Source organism: Poecile atricapillus, chromosome 1 (assembly GCF_030490865.1).
Source record: "Poecile atricapillus isolate bPoeAtr1 chromosome 1, bPoeAtr1.hap1, whole genome shotgun sequence".
NCBI classification, from domain to species: Eukaryota; Metazoa; Chordata; class Aves; order Passeriformes; family Paridae; genus Poecile; species Poecile atricapillus.
Genome location: NC_081249.1, coordinates 72,429,648 through 72,452,345, shown reverse-complemented (window position 1 = coordinate 72,452,345; position 22,698 = coordinate 72,429,648). Strand labels below are relative to the sequence as shown.

Here is a 22,698-nt window from a genome sequence, read left to right as displayed (position 1 = left end):
GCTTGTTGTGTATGGAGAAAGCTGGAGGATAGGAAAACAGCAGAAGAGAATGGGCTGAGGTGGAGCAAGGAAGAAAAAGAAATTGGGAAGGAGAGGACAGGAGACCATATGTGCAAATGGAGTTACTAGAAGGAGAAAGCAGAAGATAAACTACATTTTTGCTGGCTGTTGAATAGAGGAAGAATAAATATAAGCTGGATAGTGCAGGAAGTTGCGGGGGGGGTAAATTAGGGGAATAATTCTGCAGGGACAGGTAGGATCCCTCATGAGAAAAAGATCTGATGGAAGGATAGTTTGAGAACTGAGCTGAAAGACTTATGGAAAGGGGAGATGCTTATCTGGAAGAATGAGGAGTTACAAAGGGCAGCACAGGGGAATGTTGCAGCCAACAGTGACATTTTTAGAGATGAACTGTGTGTTCATCTCTAAATGACAGCAGAAGAAGGTGGGGAAGAGATGAACATATCACAAAATAGTGAAGATGAGTGTCAGACAGAAAGCACAGAAATAGGAATGGCTATGGTGCTTACCAGCATAAATCGACAAAGATGGGGATGTGGGACTAGCTCTGAGCTGTTAAGGTGAAAGTAGAAGAGCAACAGTGGCAAGGGAAGAATTGTAAAGGGATGGGACTGCAGAGTATGTGTGGATAGGAAAGGGAGGAGAAAGAAGCACAGAGTTGCAACAAGAGTGAAAAAGAATAGCCTAGATAAGGTTTCTAAAGAAGTCTGTTTTCAGCTGTTCTTGTGAAGCCAGGAGGCAGTGACCTCTGCCTCTGGAGGGACTGAGCAGGCTGGGAACATCCTTGGATGTGATGCCATGATCCTCTAAGGGCTCTTCAGCAGCCTTACCCAGAATTTCAGTCCAGCTCTAGCACTGGTTGCTTTTCTTAAATGAGCCCTTCTTTAATTTCTTAACACATAACACAATATCAAATTTTTATCTCATTTTTTACCAAATTAGTAAAAGCCCTTCTGCACTGCGGAAAGCAAGTCTGCAATTAAAATGTTCCTTTGCAAATAGAAAAATGAGGATCAATTTTACAATATGTGGATTGGTTAAATTTTAAATTGATGAGTTAGGGGCCAAGACTGAGAAATTAGTTTCCTTTTTCTGAACATTACATTTACTAATGAATTCTTCAGCAATTATGTAGATCCCATAGCTGTATCAGTGTTCCAGGGAGTGCCTACAAATTCCTTAACTGGAAGTGAGGTACTCTGTACCAACAAAGCTGGACTCCAGTCCTTCTGGAATTTGGTTCCAATGAATCTTCTACATCCTCCCTCTCTTCCTTAGTAGGGTTTTGCTTTCTAATACTTAGTATGATGGTTCAAACATCACCTTTTCACAATTCACCTCAGGCTTTTCACAAAGGCCTGATATTGAGCAGAAAGTTACTGCAGACAGCACGCCAACAATACACCAACCTCCAGCACTGGCTCACAGGGCACCTCCAGCCTCATGGTTTCAATAAAACCAACGCAGCACCAGACACAGCACATCAGCCTCTGCCCATGCTGTTCAGAACATGTGTCCACATCACTGCCAGAAATTGTTCACTCCTGCATTGCAGCCTCCCTGCTTCTGCTGGCATTTACCTGAGACCCATCATGGAGAGAGTGCCTGGCCCCAGCATGAGCAGGCCCTCAGCTACACTGCCCTCAGTGGCTGGTTGAGATGGGGACAGGATTTTACATCTCATTCCAGGATGCCAAGGATTAAAGACAGTAAGGAAAAAAGGTTTAGCAGTGCAAAGGCCACAGTGCTTAGCACCCTGGAACTTTTGCTCTCTACAGATCAAGGACACTGTGCTTGTCCAATGGCCTCAGTGCCACTGCCAGCACCCAGAACCAGCACCAAGGCTAAAGAGTCCACAAACCCAGTCTTCAGAAGGCTCTGACATTTCATTAGGTGAGAAACAAACTAGCTCTGACCCCACAGCTGGCAGTATCAGAACTTCCCAGGATCTCTGGACAGTAAGAGATCTCCTGGTTTTATTCCTTAATGGATTTCTACATAACTAGCAGCTGCAGTCACTAAAAGTAATCCCCCAAGCTTTACAGCATGTTGTCTCTGTCCCTGACAGTTCGGTCCTTTCCATTGAAGGGAATATTCCAAAGTATCAGCCCTATTTAGTACACCCTGGTCATTGCCCAGCCAAGCTCCAAATACATGGGACAATAGAGATGAGAACTCCCAAGAATCATCAGTACTTTAATTCCTGCCTAAATTTCAGGCTGTCACAGTAGCCATGCAGGAGAAAATGTGCCAAGCTGCCAGTGTGCCAGAGGCTGGAATGCAGCTCAGAACAAACATGTCTGTGCAGTGAGACCACTAACCTGACTGCAAGCAGGGTTGCAAATTGCAAGAAAATACTGTCTGTTGTTGCAAAGATGAGACTAACCCTTGAGCAAGATTGTCTCAGGGTTTGTTTCAGGGTGCTGAAAAGTTAATAGTATTAAAGGGAGTGTGAGAAAGTTGCTTGGACAGATCTGCTGGGCCACAGACACTGCGGTTGCAGCTCTAATCATACAGAAAGTGTCACAAACAGCAACTTTTTAAACTCTGAGAAAGCTAACTTCCTTTCTCTCTGCCATTGATAGTTGCCCTGAGATCTCTACTTATTTATAAACCATGCTGCTGTAGGAAACCCTATAAATATCCAGAGTGATAAGCATGCCCTTATTATTCTTAGTGGACAAGTAAAAATGGAAATCACCCTTGGCCTACTGGAACTTCTGCAGCCACATCCTCTGTCCCCACCCCATCAAGCTAAAAGCAGCATTGCCAGCTCAGGACTTGACCTCACCATCACAGTCAGCTCTTTGGTCATACCTCAATCTCTGTGTCTGATACGGTGGCAGCTGACTATCTGACCAACACACACAGTCAGTGAACCCAAGAGGAGATGCAGGACATTTGATAGAAAATGCAGGAAAATGGACAATGCACAGCATTAGAAGATTATATTCTTCAAAGTGCAAAGATTATTGCTAGGAACAGCACAAATAGGTGCAAATCTGGCCCTAGCCATGACACAAAGCACCTGTAAAAACTCAGTTTTCACAGGAGTATTTGTTGCCTAGTTCTTCTTGTATATACTTTGCAGTGCTTTCACTTTACAAAAAAAAAAAAATTAAAAACTTTACACTTTTCTGGGCTCACTTGTTTTTGACCTCTTCTTGCTGCTGAAGTTTTTTTTGAAGACTATTTCTAATCTACATGTGAATGAATGAGAAATCTAACCCTGTTCCAGCAGAGAGTGTATTTCTCTGACTGCTCACTGTCAGGCTGCAGCTGCCCTGGGAATTATCATCTCAAGGAGGAAAATGAGGGCAAATTGTTTTTTGAGCACCAGCGAGGCCAAACCTGGGGTACTGTGCCCAGTTTTACAGGCCTCAGCTCAAGGGGAATGAGGAGGAACCAGAGAAGGTCAGTAAAGACGATCAGGGGCCTGAAGTCACAAAGAGAGGTTGTAGGAGATGGGTTTACTTAGTTTGGTGAAGGAAGGCTGAGGGAGGATGTAATAGGAATGTAAAACTGGTTGTAAGGGAGTTACAAACACAATAAAGCCAAACTCTTCTTGGTCAGGGTAGATGATGGCATAAAAAGTGGCAAAGACATGAAGAAGCAAAAGGCATTTATGCAACTGTGACAGATAGTGATTGCCCAAAACATCTAGCCCATGGGTTCCTCTAGTGGAGTGTGAACAGACAATGACCTCCAAAAACACCATGTTCACTGTTGGCGGAGGGACTCGGCAGCTGTTGCAATGTCTGGTATCATAACGTTTATAGCTGAAAACTATACAAAATTCAAGTCTGAAACCAGAGAAAAATTCATGTTACATTAACTTATTTAAAGCTGAATTAATGCTTTCTGGATCTGATCTGTTTTCTCTTCACACTCCTTGACTACTTCTACTACTTATGTGGTCTCTTCCATAAGAGCATTTTGATCCCTTTTGAATTAAAGGAATAACTCAAAGGATTAAACTCAAACATTTCAGAATTGGTGAAACTATTTCTTTCACTCTGTTTTGTTATAGTATTATTTCTAAGTGCACAAAAGAGTTAAGGCATAAACATCCCAGAATAAAAATCGTGTCTGACAGCTATAATGTCACTTTGTAGCTAGAGGGAACATTCCTGCTGTCACTAAAATACCACGGATGTAGCCAATTGAACAAAAATGGTACTGTCTGAACAAACTCAGCACACAATGGTTAGTTCCTAACTTCAGAGGTTCAGCAGACCAACTGTGCTCCAGACAATGCTGAGTTTGTTTAAAGTGTAATACATTTAGTTGTGCATGCTTATATATGAGTTATTGTAAAGTTGCTTCAGGCTAAATTAATTTCTGCTGCAACACTACTGAAATGAATGTACTTACAACAGAGATTATTTTGGCCCATTATGTACTAAACTTGCAGATCTTTCTTTCTTTCTTTAAAAAGAACTATTCTTTTTGCAATTGATCTTATTCACTGCAGTCATTTAAACACAAAGAAAGTCTCATCTGTGTTACCCCGGTGTGGTGGTGTTATACTGGATTTACATTGTTGCAACTGAGAGAATTCTTTCAGCTGAAAATAAAGACAGCTGCCCAAATTACATGCAGATCACTGCACTTCTGCTATACACCCAAAAACTTGTAATGCACATTTCAGTGTCATGCATGACTTGCTACAGCAGCTGTAGGGAAAAGGAATTCCTGATACACAAAACTTTGTTAGAAAGTTAGGTCATGGCTTTAGCTGTAAGAGATTTTAACATCTAAGCAAATACATTTAAGCTTTTCTATTATGCATGGACAGCAAGCAGTCCACACTCTCTCCAACTTCTGGGGCGGCAGTGGAATTATTTTCCCATCTGGATCATCTACAGAGATGGCACTTCAGCATTCTGGATATGAAAAGTGGGTTTGAACTCAAGGATGGAGGAATAAGATTCAAAACAACTAGGTGTCTAAAACAAAACTATAAATTAAATTACATATCTTACAAAAGAAGACTGAGAAGAATTTCTTCCTAGTCTTAAGGAAGTTCTGAACTTGAATTAAGCCCCACAGCTTGAATGAGTCAGGAGCAACCTGTGCTGCCAGGCTGCTCAGAAGGACTGATGCTGCCTGCTGCAAGGAGAATGGCATGGAGGCAGCCCTAAGGCAGGCACTTGCAGCTTCACCTGCAGCCACAGATATGCTGAAAAGAGCACTCCACTCCTGTAAGCAATAAAGAGCAGAGATTTTAAAAACATATCCTGAACATTAGACACTGAACTCTTATGTGGGCCACAGCAAGAGATTACATCCTTCTCTATGCTGCAAAATCCCAAAACACTGCAGTCACTAGTACAGCCCCATTTGCAGACAAATGTAAATGCAGGCATTATTTTGTAGACTCTTGGCCAAGAATTTTTCTCTCAAAGCATTGGGCTGCATCACTTTAATTGAGTACGGAGTTTAAAAGACTACAGGATGTAGAAAATCCAGAGAATCAGCCACATGTGTTTCTGGTATCCCAGCCAGGCTGGCTTTGCTGCAGGTTTTTCTCTCATAATGAAGACAATTCTTTCCCCTCAGAGTATCTATAATCCAAACACAATGAGTTTGCTTGGGCAAAACCTCCTTAGCTGCTTACTTCTGCATTTTGTGCAGAATTTATACAGCAAACCCCACTACATAAGACATGCAAAGCAAACAGCAGGTTCCTCTGTGGGGCAGGATAGTTCAACCATAATTATCCCTTAGTCTCTGCTCAGAAGACCACAACATTCCTTAAAGCCAAAATCTTTAGAAAATTTAATCTTCTCAGACAGGGGAGTGAGATATAGGATAGCTGATAATTGCTTGCTCTTCCTTTTTAGTTTTCATTAAATTAAGTATAGACATAAAATCTATATTCTCACATAGAAAGTAAAGGTTTTATTTCATTTTACTCCATCAATTCACTGACTTTGGTGGATCCTGTGCAAACACAAGAAAAAACAATGAAAAAACATACGGTGTTTTTGAGAGTCTGAAGTTGTGAAGCCCTTTCTATTTAAAAAAAATATATTTAAAAAATATTTTAAAAATATTTTTAAAAATTTTCTCTAGAAACCATAGGAAATTTTTAAAAAGCCATCTCTCATGCTATTTAGAAATGCAAAGGTCTGGACATCTAAATATTTTTATATATGTTTTTAATATATTTTTAAAATATATTTTATCATACTTCCATAGGACAAATAGGAGGGTGAAGAACTGCAAGTATTTGATTTTTTTTTTCCTCAGGAGGCAACTTCTGAAATTACAGAGACCTGGCTGAAAAAAGGTTAGAGTTGGCTACATTAGTGATGTAAACACAGAGAGCCTGGGCAGTTCCTGGGTGTCAGTCTACTCATTGCCGCTGCCCATGGCACCAGGAACCTCAACTGTACATCTGCAGCCCCTGCTATGCGTGCTGAGGACCACCCTTAAAAACAAGGTAGAAAGCCCACACATTGAATACCCTCCTCTAGGGACTAAAAACATTTCTGACAGGCACTGTACTACCACTAGTGACTCAAAGATACACAGACCACATACTGCACAAAAAAGAAAAGGAGGTAACTACCCACGAAGGACAGCATTTTGCTGCTATGTACCACTGATATCTCCTTAAAAATGAAAAAAAACCTTGCACAATGAAGAACAGCTGGTGCAATCCAACTGTCCTACTACTGCATTAACAGTAATTAATGATACCTGTAATTCTGGCATAATAGCACATACTTGCACATGCTAAAATGTGTGCTTCCTCAAACACCCTGTTTTCCTGGACTATGACACTTAGAAAAAGTCTTCGTAGATCATCTTTATGAGAAGACTCTCTTCAGTTTTGTGGGTTTGGATAAGCATCTGCTTGCTCTATTGTCTGCTGAAAATGAACACAAAGACAATTAGATTTGATGCACATCCAGCTGCCAGAAGTGATCAAAATGTCAGACCTGTTAAGATCTTTATGACATTTGTTTTCTTGAGAGGCAACATGTATTGCCTTCGGTGCCTTCATTCCTGTTCCAGCTACAATGTGGGGAAACACTGATGAGGCTAGTTAAAGCCCATTCTTAGTGCAGTCACAGTGAAAATGCTTGCTAAAACCCAGCTGATTGTTCCTCTGCCAAATCCCTGGGAGCAGAAGCAGCGGTACAGGAGTGTGTGGAATACTCCACACTTGGCTTTCAGCACAACTGTTCAGAAATTTACTGGAGCAGGTTAGAGTTCCTCCCAGTACACCTCTTTTCACAACTCTCTGAATCTTCAGGGTGCTCTGATACACTTGTGGATGAGGAGGGCACACCTTTCACGCTTTCTCCAGAAGCTCACATGAAGCTACTTCGCTCAATGTGGCAGCAAAAGGTGTGCCCACACCATCACAAACACCTTCAGAGACCAAGAGTAGCAATATTTATATCTTCTACTCCAGACAGAAATTCTTTAGAGACAGTGGATTCAAGGTGACAGCAGCATTGCTGCATCCCAAGAGAGGGAGAGTCCATGACCAAGCTGTGTCTGCACTGCTGTCATGCTTAGCTTCCTTGGGAGTACTCTCTCTGTTCTTCAAGTGACAAAATTGTGGAATTTGCATCTAAATAGAAAGCTTTCCAGGTATATTTGTAGCAAAAAGCACTCTTGGTCAGAGGCAAGTGAGTTATCAGCGAGTATTACCATACCACCTTATGCACTTCCTCTAGCTTATTACTGCTAAGCACAATCTTAGCACCCATATTACACACCTGACAGCTTGCTTTACCCCTGCCCAGTCATCAGAGATAGTGAACAGTCTGGTTTACCATATGGATACATCATGTAAAGCAGACAGCACTGCCTGAGCACAAGAAGGCACCAAAAAAATATGCTTGACTGTACTCCCATGAGACAGAAGAACTCAGTACTAGAGAGCTGAAGCTATCTTGACCTGCCAGGTCCATGTAAGTGATGCAGATAAAATAAAGATTAATTTTCATACTTAACACTTCTGGAAGAGACACATAGTCTTGCCCACATTGCTGCTTTCCACATGTAAAACTTCTCAGAAATCTGGCCCTGGCCTCTTCACAGGACTATACAATGTTTAGACTGACTTGATTTTAGTACATTGTACATTTTCAGTGCAGAATTGAGTTCCACTTCTGTGTGCTGAAATGTGAACATGCCTATAAGGGGCAAATCAGCAAATTTCAAATGCAGTGGGCAGCCCACATTATCCCCAGTAAGGACTAAAATCCTTCCCTGCACTAAAATCTTTCATGCATTTATAGGTAACAGTCTCGTGGCAAAGTGGCTAGATGGATAAATCAAAGTTAGTGACTGGGGGGAAAGGTGAGAGTCACTGCCAACCACACTGCATGAGATGAACAGTGACTCCTGTGTCAAAGCAGGAACCAAGAGTGAAACCCAGATTTGGCAGAAGGCAAAGGCAGACCTCCCACTGCTGTCAAGGTAGTCAGCGTTTCACCTTTGCATACACTCAAGTGGGTCTTGTTCCCATGTGTCTTCTGGACTGTGAACTTCCTTTGAAGCCACTGGGAGTTCTGCACAGAGACAGGTTTCAGCATCCAGTTTTCCAAGAGATGCAATTCAGTGAGCACTTCACATGATGAAGGGAAGCAGCAGTGTAAGTGAATAGAGGGAGGGAGCTAACTGTTCCATCACATTAGTATTTTTAAAGACCAACTACACAGCCATGAAAATTTAATCTAGAAGAGACAATACTGTGGTACAAAAAGTTTATTTAGTCACAATTTTGTAAACATTTGAGGTAAATTAACGTTTACATCAACCTGCTTCTTACAGAGTTTAATATACAAGGCACTTCTCTGAAGACAGTACTTTTAAGTGTTTGCTGGTTTTATTGTTACTACAAGTTCCTGACTGCCCAGAAAACTTGCTATGTTTTTTGTCAGATTCTGTCATGTAAAAGACAAACATCCAGAAAGCAACAAGAAAGTTCTGAGTAAGTTTTCTTATGCTTTAGAACCCTTTAACTGTGAGAAACAGTGGCAATGCAAATAGCAATGCACTCTCCACCTTAAAACATGCTCACACATCTTGCATAACTCTTCAAGAACTGAAAACTCTAGAATTAGATTGGCATCTTACAGCAAACTTAAAATGCAAATCTACAATTTCTTTATCACATCAGTGTTTTTAGTTTATGCAAATAGTCCCATTGCTTTTAATGGTCTTATTTGCAAAAGTTAAAATAACTTGCATGAAATTGTATTTGCAGGCTCAGAACCATATTTTTGCCTAGAAAGAAAAACAATAATTTTTTGTAAAATCTTCTACAGTATAACAGTGCAGTGTTTATTCACAAGTACTTTGTTTGGAATTTTAAACCAGGCTGTAAATTTAGCTTGTAAAGGACATGTGTCACAACTAATTTTTGTCATTGAAGCTCTAAACACACAGGAAGGCATATGAACAATAGTGAACCTTAGTTTATTTGGCAATAATTGAGTTTGTGATGAAAAATATTTTTTCCATGGTGTGCCCCCTATATATATATATATATATATATATATATCCAACACCCATATTTTAATTACACAGAGAAAGCTGATACTGTGCATCAGTGATCAGTTAAATTTAATGGTACTGCCTTATGTCTGAAGAGTTCCTGTGTTATAGTAAGACATTTCTCTCATGTTTAACAGATTGGCAGAGTCATTCTTTTACTTCTTATACAAATGTAAACTCAGAAAGCAGTTTATTTCATCCAAATGTGCAATCTGAAATCAAAAACTGAATGTAAACTTCAGAAAATCAAAATTACAAGAGCACACTTTTCACAAGAAAAATCAAAGTAAAACATTTGGAATTAAAGAAAACCCCAGCCTGTTCAAATCCATGGTGTTAGTGTCTGTATAAAACAAAAAGACCTGGGGGCTCAACACTCTGCTCCTGCAGACTGCTGTCACCCACATGAACTCAGCGGAATACAACAGTTTGTAGCAGCTGAGGAGGAGATCCCATGCCTAACCAAAAAAGGACCTAAATAGTGATCTGATCTTTAAGACTTGCTTTCATTATTTTACTGATCCTACACTTACATATTCATACCAGAAAATAATCTTAAGAGCCGCAAAATGTCAGGCATTTCATTAGCTCTAAGTGCCTTTTTGAACAACAAATATACTGCAAAAAGAGTAGTACATCATACACCTGGTAACTTGTTCAAAGAGTATCTTTTTTCAGTTTTCTGTTCCATAGTTTACCTCAGCATATTTTTTAACTTCAAGTAAGAGAGAGGACAAGTTTTCCCACAATTATTCTACTCAAAGAGCAAAAATTAGTGGGGTTTTTTTTCGGTCTGCTTAATATCAGGCATGATTCTGTTCTGACTTTTGCTTTTGTGATAACTTTCCTACAGGTTTCAATTTAGCGGTGCACCTGAGGTCTTTCAGAATTGTGGCTTGAACAACCACATGATGAGGCTAAATCAGGGTATCACTTGCTACCAGTTCCCATGAAACTTTGTAATTAAGTGATGTGAAAGAGTCAGATAATCTTTTGCCAATAGACTCTATCCCACAAGTCGGTGGGTGTTTGTTCATATTTTCTACAGCTGTGGAATTCTGCATAGAATTGGGCACTTGACTCAGGATGTGGAATTCAGTGACTGTTCATGAGTAAAGACTGAAGTCCTCAAAATCAGCCACACCAGTACGATTTCTCTTTCAACAAATCTGAATCCAGATGTGATGTGGCAACTACAAGCAGTTGTAAGCACTAAGGAGGAGTTCTTCCAAAACAGTTACCTGGGTTTAAATGAAGAAACAGTTACTGGACTCCAAATGAAACTGCAGGCAATGAAGAAGCTTGACGCTCTATAGTTACGTGATGGAACTTAAGCTGATCTTAAAAGCGCAACCTGTGAGTTGTAGCTTTGCTTTCTCAGACCAGGACTGCCTGGATGCAGAGGCTGCTCTCTCAGACTTCTCTTAGGGGCTGCAACAGAGTTACATTTCTCCCCCCGAGCTTCACCTAACAGGAAAAATCATCTTTTAGACCTTTCCAGTAGTTACTCCAGCTGAAAATACCATATATTCCACAAAAGCATCTGAACTTTCTGCACGTCTAACCACACACATTAATTTGAAAAGGTCAGCCTAGGTCTCAGTTGATCCTAAGTTAAATCTATCTCTCTTACTATTTTATATACAATATGGATGCAATCCTGCAGGACACACTCTGTGAGGGAAATACTAAAGTAAGGGCTGCAAGATGCAGAGCCCCATCAAACAACATCAGTTTTGCTCTTGGGAAGTGACATAAAAAAGCACACATTCCAGGTGGTCTGGTTTATATAAATACACTCCAGAAAGACTTTGACTTCATTTTTCAGAAGCATAGTACAGAGGAAAATATAGCCCATAAACTCTGATGTATTAAAATACAGAGATGAATATATTCCATTATTTAGGCAACGTAGTTAACTGGCATTTATCAAAACTTACAAAACTCTTACTATAGATGCTAGTAAATTTAAAAATTTTGAATCTTAATCTCTGCCTTTGTTTCTATCTAGGCAACTTCATCAACTTTAGTCTATGCTCAGCATAGTTGCATGGTTACAATAGAAAGCAGAACATGGCTTTTAGTTTTCTTGACAAAAGGGTTTTTATGGCTTATAACACAGAAAATCCATTACAGCATGCCTGAAGCTGAATACCTAATAATAAATACCTTTATTATTCTACTACACATCAAATTTTAATGCAGTGGATGCCCTTAAGATCCATGGCAGCAGAAGGGCTTCTCCTCACCTGGTTCAACACAAGCAGGACAAGGAAGTCACGAGACAACATGCCCAAAGGTTGCAGAACAGTGCTTCTGATTATGAGAAGCTCTTTGTGATTACTCAGAAAGAGGTAAAAATGTTTAATCTTGAGTTGTTGGAATATATTTTGACTGTTGAATAAAATAACCACACTCAGGAAAACATATAACAGCAGAAATAACTGGTAATGCTTGCTACAGGCTGACTCTGCTTTGCCTGAGTAAGGACTGCACTGCCAGGCCAAACACTTTGAAGATGCAAAGGGCTATCCCAGTGTGTTTGATTGCTCTTTTCCAGTTACAGTACTTTCGATTTATAGCAGCAACAGGACTGACTCCAAGCTTTAGTTCTTTTGGATTTTGCTTAAAACAGAAGCTGGGCCTAATTCTGTATTCCTTTTGTACCAAAACTCTCCCCAGCCTATTCAGGCATGCAGAATTCTAACGTCTTGTTAAGGAGGGAAAAAAGGACAGAGCCTGTTGAAAGGAAAGCTACACCTTAGGAAAAAAAAACCCCAGTACTTTCCTTCACCCATTTTTGAGGGGCACACACATTTTTCAAAGCAGGATTTCAATGTCTTTTCTAAGGCCCAAAATCTAAATTTCTTCTGGCTTCCATAACTTCTTGAGAATGTTAGTCTTGCTTGAGTAGGGCCTTCAAGATCCATTCCCAAATCTTCCTCCTTATTGAACTGAATGGAAATTCTGAAAGTGACTTCAGTTAGATCAGGATAGACCCTTCAGCCACCACGTTGCCCAGATATTTTAGCCACTTTTTCTGCAATACAATATTATCTAAGTCTGTTTTCACTGACCTAAACACACTACAGATTGATGCTAAAAGGTACACAACAGGAAATAATGTTGCTTTGGGAATTTCACCATTAGTCAGTTTCTCTCCTCTTACATTTTCTTGTAAGATCAAAGATCAAACTAAAATTATTAAGTGCACAGTCAAGTAACTTTAAACCTACAGATTATTCTCAAAATGTTCAAATACTTAAAAATAAGCACTCAAATTTACTTCTAAAAAGCATTTTTCCAACAAAGTTAAGCTGATATCTAATAGCCTAAAATGCAGAGCTATACTTTATCCTAATTGTTTCTCCACGGGCAATGTATGGGGCCACAGTGTTTTGAAATCATAATCCTTGCTTTCTGAAGAGAAATTGTTCTGTGTAGTAGTTTTTGAGGTATGATTTGAATTCCTGTCCTCCTGTAAGCAATTTTAGGAGTCAGCTAAAATTATAGTCAAACATGCTCAAACACATTTTCAGGCTTATAAACATGGTGTGATCATAGTTGGCAAACACTGGATAGAAGGTCAAACTGAACACTTCCTAACAGGTCAAGAGTAAAAAAAAAAATTATGGAAAGAAGAACTTCAAAATTCTATTCCAGGGGTTCCCTAAACTTTGCCTGGCCGAGGACTGCATTGGTGACTTGCCATGAACACAATGGTTTTATTAAGTCACGTTATATGGAAGAAACTGAGTTATCTTTAACATGGCAAGTTGGTCCATAGACCCAACAATTGCCAAGAGGCAATAGACCACCCTGATGTTTGCCACAGGGCTACGTAATATTTAAGAGGAAGAAAGCAAGTCATTGCATCTGCTCATGTAGAGCTTCTGGGAAAGAGCTGAAGTGAAGGCAAGGGCAAGAGGGAGATGACAGCCAGGTGCACGGGCACTAGGGATATTGACATTTTTCGCAGATGAAAGTCAGCCTCAGGGCACATGACCAGCTACCATTGCCACCTGTCACCTGTGCAGGTCTCCCCTACGGCTGCCGTCCAGGGATCTGCCGTGAACATGAAGGAAAGTGGGACTGCTCCCCGGCTCACGGGCTGCGCTTCGGTCACCCCTGACCTATTAGAAAATGTTGATAATTTCCCCCACTACAACTCACAGAGTGCAAAAACAGCAAGCGTCTAAGTTTGAAGCCCAGGCCTTCTCACCCACGCCAGGCCTGGCCTCCCCGGGCAGCTCCCCTGCCCACTCCGCCTTCCACCACCTGCTCCCCCGAGCAGGGCGACCGCCTTACACGGCCAGGTCGTCTGACCGGGCTCTGCAGCTGCTCGACTTACTGGCCCTGCTCAAGCGCCGCGTGTCTACGAGCAGCGGTGGCTCGTGCATCTCCACCGTGGTACAGGCAGCCGAGATGGGCCGCGGCCTCGACAGCTCCATCTCACCCTCCACATCCCACCTGCTGCCACTTGCCCCGCTCAGGCTGGTGCTGCTGCCGCTGTTGGCCGCGGCAATGGGCAGCACAGCTGGGGGTGGGAGTAGCTGCTCCAGCGGCTCCTCCTGCTCAGGAAGGGGATGCCGGACGCTGCTGGGGGTCGAGGAGCCTGCTGAGCTGGAGGAAACCTTCCCCTGGTGCTCAGCTGCCACATTGACCCAGTTCTGCTCGGATGTCAGGGCACGGCTGCTGCTGTTGAAGTAGTTGATGACGGCTGGCGTGGGCGTGGGGATGGGGGTCGGGATGGTGACAGGAGTGGAGATGGGTGTGGGAGTCACAGCACGGTGCCTCTCCTCAGGAACCTGTGGAGCAGCAGGGTAGCTTGACATGGACGTCGTGTTGGAGGGGGGCCGTGGTCTTGGAGCAGCTGTAGCATAGTATGATGCCATGGTCACCGGGGCCAGCAGCGGTGTGACAGCGCGGGTGTCAGGCAGAACAGGGGCCGGCGTGGCAGTCGTGACCACCACAGGTGGTGCTGGTGGTGGCAGGGAAACAGGTTTGGACTCCCCCGTTACCATAACTGGTGTCATTGTTGCGACAGGCATCTCTAGGATGTACTGGCTCGTCATGCCCTGCTTAAGCTTCTTCCACCCCAAGTGATATATCTCAAGCATGTTCAGCAGCAGGGAGACTGAGGCCACCACCAACATGAAGATGATGAAGATGGTCTTCTCAGTGGGCCTTGAGATGAAGCAGTCCACAGTGTGTGGACAAGGTGAGCGGCTGCACTGGTAAACCGGCTTTAGCTCGAAGCCGTATAGGAAGTACTGGCCAACAATGAAGCCCACCTCGAACAGCGTCTTGAAAATTATATTGAAGACATAGGTACGGAGCAAGGCACCCCCCATACGGATTCTACCACGTTCATCACGGATTGGGAGCTTCTCTTTCCCCCTTTTGACAATAGGTTGATCTTTGACGTTGTTGCTGCCTCCTCCACCACCACTGCCAGATGCTGCTGCTACTGGGTAGTTGCCATCTTTGCTGCTTCCCTTCTTTTTCAGCTCCTCCTTCTCTTTCCTCTTCTCCTCCATGCGTACAATGTGCAGGACATGGCCCAGGTAGATGAGGGTTGGAGTGGAGACAAAAATGATCTGCAGCACCCAGAAGCGGATGTGAGAAATGGGGAAGGCTTTGTCATAGCAAACATTTTCGCAACCGGGTTGCTGAGTGTTGCATGTAAAGTCCGACTGCTCGTCTCCCCAGACCTCCTCAGCAGCAGCCCCCAGCACCAGGATCCTGAAGATAAACAGTACCGTCAGCCAAACCTTGCCAATGACCGTGGAGTGCTCCTGCGCATTCTCTAACAGTCTCCCCAGAAAGCTCCAGTCACCCATTGTTTCAGATTTCTAACCTACAACAAGAACATCAGAGCAATTAGAGCAATGTTAAAACATCCGATAATTACGCAACGCGGGGGCAGAACAGATTGATCCTCGACAACTGATATTTCCTAAGGGCACTCACTTTTGCAGTGTATTGCACACACACATTAGGAACTAGATAACCCTGGGACCAGGCAACCCAGGGCTTTGGTGAGCACAGAAAGGAGATGTTTAATGCTCTCACAGAGCCCATACAGGCTTAAGTGCCTATACACAACTGGCAAGAAGGATACATAAGTTAGAATTTCTACAAGATTTAAATATTTAAAAAAGAATTTTTTGTGTTTCCTCTGTCTGAGATGGCTCTAACTGCTCCTGTTTATATTTAGAAAAGAACAGGTAGAAATCAGATCAATTAAACAGAATAATCCTACTAGTAATGCAACTGCACTAGTATTCAGAGCGTCATGCAAAGTTTGTCTAACTCTAATAATTTTACTGTTATCAGAATTTATTTACTCCAGTGATCAGAAAGTTAGTAATAGGTCTCTGCTATTTTCAAACTGTACAAACACAGAAAAATAATTACTCAAAACCTACAGAATTTACAGTTGAATTTTGGAATCTGTACAACTCAGCAAGCATGTTTCTCAAAGCCTAATCATGTTCAATTCTGTTTATTTTTTTTAAAAATCCCAGACATTGTAGCAACTTGAAATATTGGGAAGAATGACAAATTCTGAGAGGAATGGTGAAAAAGTTTCCATGCCATTTCCCCTACTGTCCTGGCAGTTAGTGTTACTGGACCATACCTACTGCAACATCACTAAAACCAAACAAAATGAAACAAAAAACAAAACAAACTCAAGGTCATTTCAGCAACTACATACAGAGATTTTCTTGGAAAAAAGTAGAATTACATCCTATGACCTTACTTCTGTGACAAACCACAGGATATATTCTCAGCAGTTTCCACCAATTCACGTACGATGGGCCTCTCATGTACAATTCTAGGCAGAGACACAATTGCTGATTTGGAAAGACTTGAAGTGCAAGATTTTTTTAATATCAGATTCCTCATAAGCTTCCTCCAATTGAGAAACGAGAGAAATCTCCTGGTATCACTTCTGTTATCCTTGGCCTGTTCCTAACTGGATTATATGTAAGGATATTGAAATATATGTAAGGAGTACATTTCATGCCCCTAAGAAACTCACTTCTATATTTTATATGTCAACCTTCAACTAAAAACAAAATAAAAAATTTTACTTTCAGCTAACTTTAACACCTTCAGAAATACTTGTATCATAATTGTAATTAAGATTTAACAATTTGCATACAAAAAACCCACTACCAGAAAAGTAATTATCTTCTTGTTTAAAAATCTTAGAATACTTTATATATATAACTTAATTACATTACTATGCTTATACTTCCTATCCGAACACCTGGGTGTCTTACAATTTCCAAGAAATAAAAACAGTGTTTATCACTACAGCTAGGAATTTACCACTGAAGAAGTGTACTGTTCTCATCATTACATAAGTGTAATTTCCAGCAATTATGTCACTGATTTTCTAAAAGAAGTATTTTCTTCTCATTTCCTGTCCTGAAACTCTTTCAGGCTTTTCGTTAAGGCAATGAAAGAAATTAAATTTATTTAAGGTATTTTTAATAACTTGATTTTACTGTGAGGCAATGAAATACCTTTAACAGCAGAATAGTACACTTTCACACAAAAAGCAACAACACACCTGTTGGTATTTTGCAGTAGTATTATAAATCCTGGTATACTAATTCATTTTATATCACACAAAGTTAATTTAACAAAAATTCCCACTAAAAATCCATCTTTGATATTCTTCAAAAATGCATTCCCTGTATTCTAAGTGAATTATTTTTCCAACATAACATGATAAACTACAAATGATGATACTAGCAACAAAATACTGATTTTGTGTATGTTCCCTGTCCTAAAACACTTTTTTAAAATATATTCAGATTCTTTTTAAAGAAAGCATTTTTTTCTCCTCTTAAAATAGTAGCCCAAAGCTGAATAAATTTTGTTATAGTATTTTTATAGTCTTAATTTAATATGTTTATATTACTTTAAAATTTAATTATCTGTCTTAATTTTATAAGGTTTAAAATATTTTTGGATGGTTAAGTAATTTTAATCTTAACCAATAATAATTTTTAAGGCAATAATGAATTAATTTTATACTTTTTTTTTTTTTTTAACAAATCATATGATAATATACCAAGTTTAGTTCCAGCTTTGAACAGAACTAAACTGCTGTTCAGGCAAGTTCTCATTATGAGTGGGAAAAGGTAGGAAAAGCAAAATAAATAATGTAGTATTTGATGGATTAAATAAGTTTAGCATAAAATAAAGTTCAAGATTTCCTTTCTCTGCTATTCTTTACACCATTCTGTGCCTCTCAGTTCAATACTCTCTGCCTCACTCTTTATTTTCCATCCAGACCAAACAAAATAGGCAGCTCAGGTAATGAGCAGGCGATGACTTCTACAATGAAAACAGGGTGTTTTCTTTCAGAAAGTGTATTTTCTGAGGATTTATCTAGTGATTAACGGAAGAACATTAAAAATTTTTAGAACTTAAAGATGACAAATAATAAATCTATCTAACTTGGTCTTAATCATTCTCCAATCACTAATGCTACTCAAGAATTTATTTTTTCTTTTTACTACAGGCCAGCAGTGCCCAGGCTGAGTTAATTCAGGACACCAAAGACATAACACAATGCAGTTCTCAGAGGATACATATAAAAAAGCTATTTTAGTGCTTACATTAATTAAAATATGTATTTCTGCATATTAGAGTGTGCAGATTCATCCTGCACACCAAGAGAAAGTGTTTAAGCTGTGAGCAGATACTTCACAGCATCTTAACTGCACAGAGGTGAAAAATCTCAGTGTACATCTTAGCATGAATTGCAGCAGCTGTTGCCTTCACCACAAAAGTGTCTTGTCCATAGGACATAAATATTGGAAGGACATAATTTCCAAGCGCAGTGCAAAGTTATGTATCTCCACTGGCTGGAGAGTTCCCAGAAATCCAAGTCCTGTGTCTTTCTTCAATGTCAATACATTCTTCAATGAGCAACTCTTAAGGCCAACGTAACTCATCCAAAAAACACACCAACAACTGCAAAGGAGTGCCTTGATACAAAGTATTATTAAATTACATTCAGAAGGTGCACAAAGCTTAGAGAATATTCTATTTTCCCTATTGAGTTCAACAATACCTATGTCTAAATTTAAATAGCTACAACTCAGTATTTTAGCTGCGAATGATCCCAAGTTTGCTTTTGTCATATTACATAAAATTCAACTGTATAGTATTACTTTCAGTGCTACAGAGACAGGCAACTGTTAAGACCTAATCTTCAATATGGGTTGTGAAAGGAGACATTTTTTCTTTTTGTGCTTGGAAAAAAATGCAGATTAAGAAATGAAACATCTTTATCTGCATTACAAGATGTCCATGAATACCCACGAGGGAATGACAGAGAATCTGTCTCAGGAAACAATCTAGTTCAACGGTATGAAAAGCAAGGACTTCATGAACCTTTGTATCATTGAATAAGAACTCGGAGTCTTGTATTATTTGGTGTATTTTATTGTATTTCTTGTATTAGAAAACCATTCCTTTGAGACCATACTGAAAAGTGGACATTCATAAAAATTGGCATGGCATTAAAGAATCAATGTTGTGTTATTAATTACTAGTTTGTTACATACACAAACACACTTTGCATGTAACAAAGAGAACAAGCAAGTGAGAATAAATTATAGAAGCTGCAATGTCATATCTAACCCTCGTCAGGAGAAGAATAATTATAATGTGACACTGACAAACTTTCCAGTTATTTTTACTTCTGATGATGTCACTGAAGAGGTTTATCACTGTGTGCACTATGTGCAGAATTTGACATTTTATTATTTATAAATTTATTCTATACATGTATACACACAAATAAGTACACAGCTGTATTATATACATTAGCAGATCATGGCACTTGATGTACTTATGATTTCATTATACTGGTATGTCCAAAAAATGTCCCATAACAAATATTTAGAAACTTAACAGATATCCTTGTCTGAATACAATTCCTTAAATTCAGCCCACATTTCCTTTAATTTCTTGTGACAGTCTAAAAAACTTGGGATTTCGGTCTTCTCTTCAAAATTATCTCTATTTTATAAAGCAATATAACAAAAAAGCTGTTAAAACAAGTTGCAATATTTCATTTGTTTTTACACCAAACAATCAGGCATCTCCATCACTACCAGGTTCTTAACTCTGCTAACTTAAATCAGACAAAAACAGCCATCCTGCAGAAAGCCTACAGCATGACCATGTTATTCCAAACAAACTGGCATATGTGCAGGCACAGAATGAGCTACTCTAATTGCCAGTGAAACTTAATGGTATTTGGCCATGTACATATATATGAAACACAATGGTGAGTGTTTCATAAATCACCACGGAGGCTTCACAGTTTATTTTATAAACTTGTTTAAATGAGGATTTGAAAAATACCTTTCTTCATGCTCCCAGTGTCATACTTTCAGACACGTCTATCACCACTCTCACTGTATTTTAAACATTTGTTAAAAATGAATTCCTTAACTGATCTTGTTATTACCTTGAACTTACTTTACTGCTATGGAGCCTCCTCCTTAAATCCCAGGCAAAACTTCTTTTGACTTCTTCTTGACTCCACTTGACCTCTGAGTGAAAGTTTGGCCTGAGTAAAGGAAAAGCGCGAGGAGTGCAGAGCTGAGCCCAGGAGGAGAGCTACACCCCACCTGTTAAACTCCTCTCTTCCCTGCTGGAATTCCTGCCCTAATACATTAGCCACAGGAGAAAAACAGGAACAAAAAGCAAGCCCTTTTCTCCCCCAGAATACTCAGATGCCATCTTAGAGCTCTACACGGGAAGGAAAAGACAGCGACTTACCGGTAAAGCTGAAAGGTGTGAAGGGTGTGGAGCTACCCGGGGACTGCGGAACAGCCGTGGAGCATGAGGGCAGCAGTCCTACATCCCGAGTGAGTGAAGCATGAATGAGACAGAGCTGTCAGGTGCCCACATACCATCAGCCATGCAGATCTAAAAACTGCTCCGTGAGGAGTGTCCCGCCCCCCACCCCAGATATACAAAGATGAGCCTTTCTGGCATTCAAAGACTCAAGAACCTTTTTCACTGCAGAGAAGCAGGGACTCAAACGTTTGAATATCTGTCTGAAAGGACTTCCAGCAAGTTAAAGTAACAGCAAGGCAGATCCTATTACTCCTTAAAGTACACTTTTGTACTATGGAAACAATTTACATTTTTCTAGTTTAATTCGAAAATGTTCCTGTAGGATTCTCTCATTTTCCTTTATACAGAAGAGGTAAATGCTTCTAGTATCTCTGACTATTCAGCTCAATTCATTTTTTGTATCAATGTCAGTATCTTAAAGACCTAACACAATAAGGGTTTCTAACAATATCCTAGGCTTATATGATTTCTTCAGTGAGTCAGCAGTGAACCCAAATATTTTTTGCCTACAGGAAAAAAAAAAAAAAGACACAAATGAAACAACTATATTGCTTATAACACTGGCAAATTTTTACTTCATCAAGCTTCATGCCTTCCTAAGAATATTTATTCATTTCAATACCTTGCATCACTTGTGAATCTTAAGTGAACAAGTGACCAGCATATTTCGATAACTCTCAGACCAAAGATGTGAAGAGACTGAGGTAACAGTCTGGTCAATGCAGGGAAGCCACCCGGCCGTTTTCCCCACTATCACTACAAAGTGTTTGTATGGGCCAGATACAAACCGGAGCTCACCTCAAGGAACCCCGAAACCATCTCGGGTTATGCTCGTGAACTCCATCAGTCTGTGCAGCACCACTTACAATGTTGAAAGAAATTCTGTCTCTGCTTTATATTTAAGACTTTACTCCAAGCACAAAACTGGCTTGAAATATGCACATCAATGTTCACACGTTAGTGGCAACTTTTAAGGAAGATATTACACGTCCCTACACAACTATCCTGGATATTAATACTTGTCGCTTTGTCCTCCACTGCATCTTCTGAGTTATTTGGTGATGTTTGGACACTTCTCCCTGCCACACCAGGCTCGGTTACCGTCCCCTCTGCGAGCGCCGCTGCCTGCAGACGGCTCCCTCGGTGGGGCAGCAACAGAGGGACACCCGCGGCAGGGTCCCTCAGGAGCAGTAAGGCCCCTGCCGCGACTCCTCCTCAGTAGGATGAGCGGGCTCGGCTCCGCCCTGCCCTTCCCTGGCGCCCATCCCACGGCCGGGGGACACGGCGAGCGGGCAGAGGCCCCGGGCGGGCTCCCGCCCCCAGCGCCGACTCCGGGCGTGCCCGCGGCCGCGTCCCTGCCCGGAGCCGAGCGGCGCAGCCCAGGGGCGCTCTACTTACGCTCCTCGGGAGGAAGGCTTTTGAAAGCGGCAGAGGCGCGACTCGTTCGGAAGAGCCCGGGAGGAGATGGTCCACAGGTCGTTTAAGCGGGGGCAAGCGGCGCCCCCAGACTTTGCTGGGCTGTGGCAGGAGCGGCGGGGCGGGGCGGGCGGCGCCGGGAGCCGCCGTGCCCGGCTCCGTGCCCAGCTCCGTGCCCGGCTCCCTGCCCGGCTCCGTGCCCAGCTCCGTGCCCAGCTCCGTGCCCGCTGCGGTGCTTGCTGCTGCCCACACGGCGCCGGCACCTCTGGCGGCCGCCCCGCAGCCACCGGGCACCCGGCCCTCCCTCTGCCCTCCCCTCCCCGCCTCCCGCCGCGGCTCCACACGGGACGGGCCGGCAGCCCCTCTCCTCACCCGGGAGGCTCCAAGCGGATGGTCTCCCTGGATTTTAAAAAGTTTGTCACTGTGCAGATGACCCATCCCACCTCCGCGGGATTTCCTGGGAAATAGAAGAGTTTTCCGGCTGAGGATGGAAGCGTCAGAAATCCCTCCCTGCCCCGCCGGGCTCCGGCGGAGGCAGCGCCGCGGGAGCCGCTGCCCGCTCGGCGCCGCCGCCCGCGGGATGCGCTGTGCCCCGGCACTGCGCCCGGACGGCGCCTCGCCCCGGCCGCCGAACGCACGGCCCTCCCTCAGGGGTCAGAGATAGCTGAGAAAAAAGGGGGGAAAAACCCCACCCAAACAACCCAATAGCTTCTTCACCAAAACGAGGGTTTTCTCTCTGAGAGCAGATAAATCTTGCATGTGATGCATGTGTGTCCTGCATGAAGAGCCCCAAAGAGCTGCCAGCCGCTTTTTTCTTTCCCTCAGTCAGACCCC

General features: G+C 41.8%; 1 protein-coding gene across 4 annotated transcripts; it reads right to left on the bottom strand.

Annotated features, from left to right (window-relative positions):
* Nucleotides 1-8,746: 8,746 nt before the first annotated feature.
* Nucleotides 8,747-22,089, bottom strand: GJA3 (gap junction protein alpha 3). 4 transcript variants are annotated; one of them, XM_058829530.1, is made up of 4 exons: nucleotides 21,847-22,089; nucleotides 20,368-20,445; nucleotides 20,054-20,155; nucleotides 8,747-15,406 (listed from the first exon to the last, which is right to left on the bottom strand). In XM_058829530.1, exon 4 carries the CDS (start codon nucleotides 15,387-15,389, stop codon nucleotides 13,851-13,853), a length of 1,539 nt encoding a protein of 512 aa, XP_058685513.1. In that variant the 5' UTR covers nucleotides 15,390-15,406; nucleotides 20,054-20,155; nucleotides 20,368-20,445; nucleotides 21,847-22,089; the 3' UTR covers nucleotides 8,747-13,850. The 4 variants fall into 4 exon arrangements, with proteins under 4 accessions (XP_058685513.1, XP_058685515.1, XP_058685514.1 ...); XM_058829532.1 differs by lacking the exon at nucleotides 20,054-20,155; XM_058829531.1 differs by lacking the exon at nucleotides 20,368-20,445.
* Between the last annotated feature and the right edge of the window lie 609 nt (nucleotides 22,090-22,698).

Coding starts and splice junctions, on each gene's coding strand:
- GJA3 (XM_058829530.1), bottom strand. CDS start 15,389: ATGGGTGACTGGAGCTTTCTGGGGAGACTGTTAGAGAATGCGCAGGAG.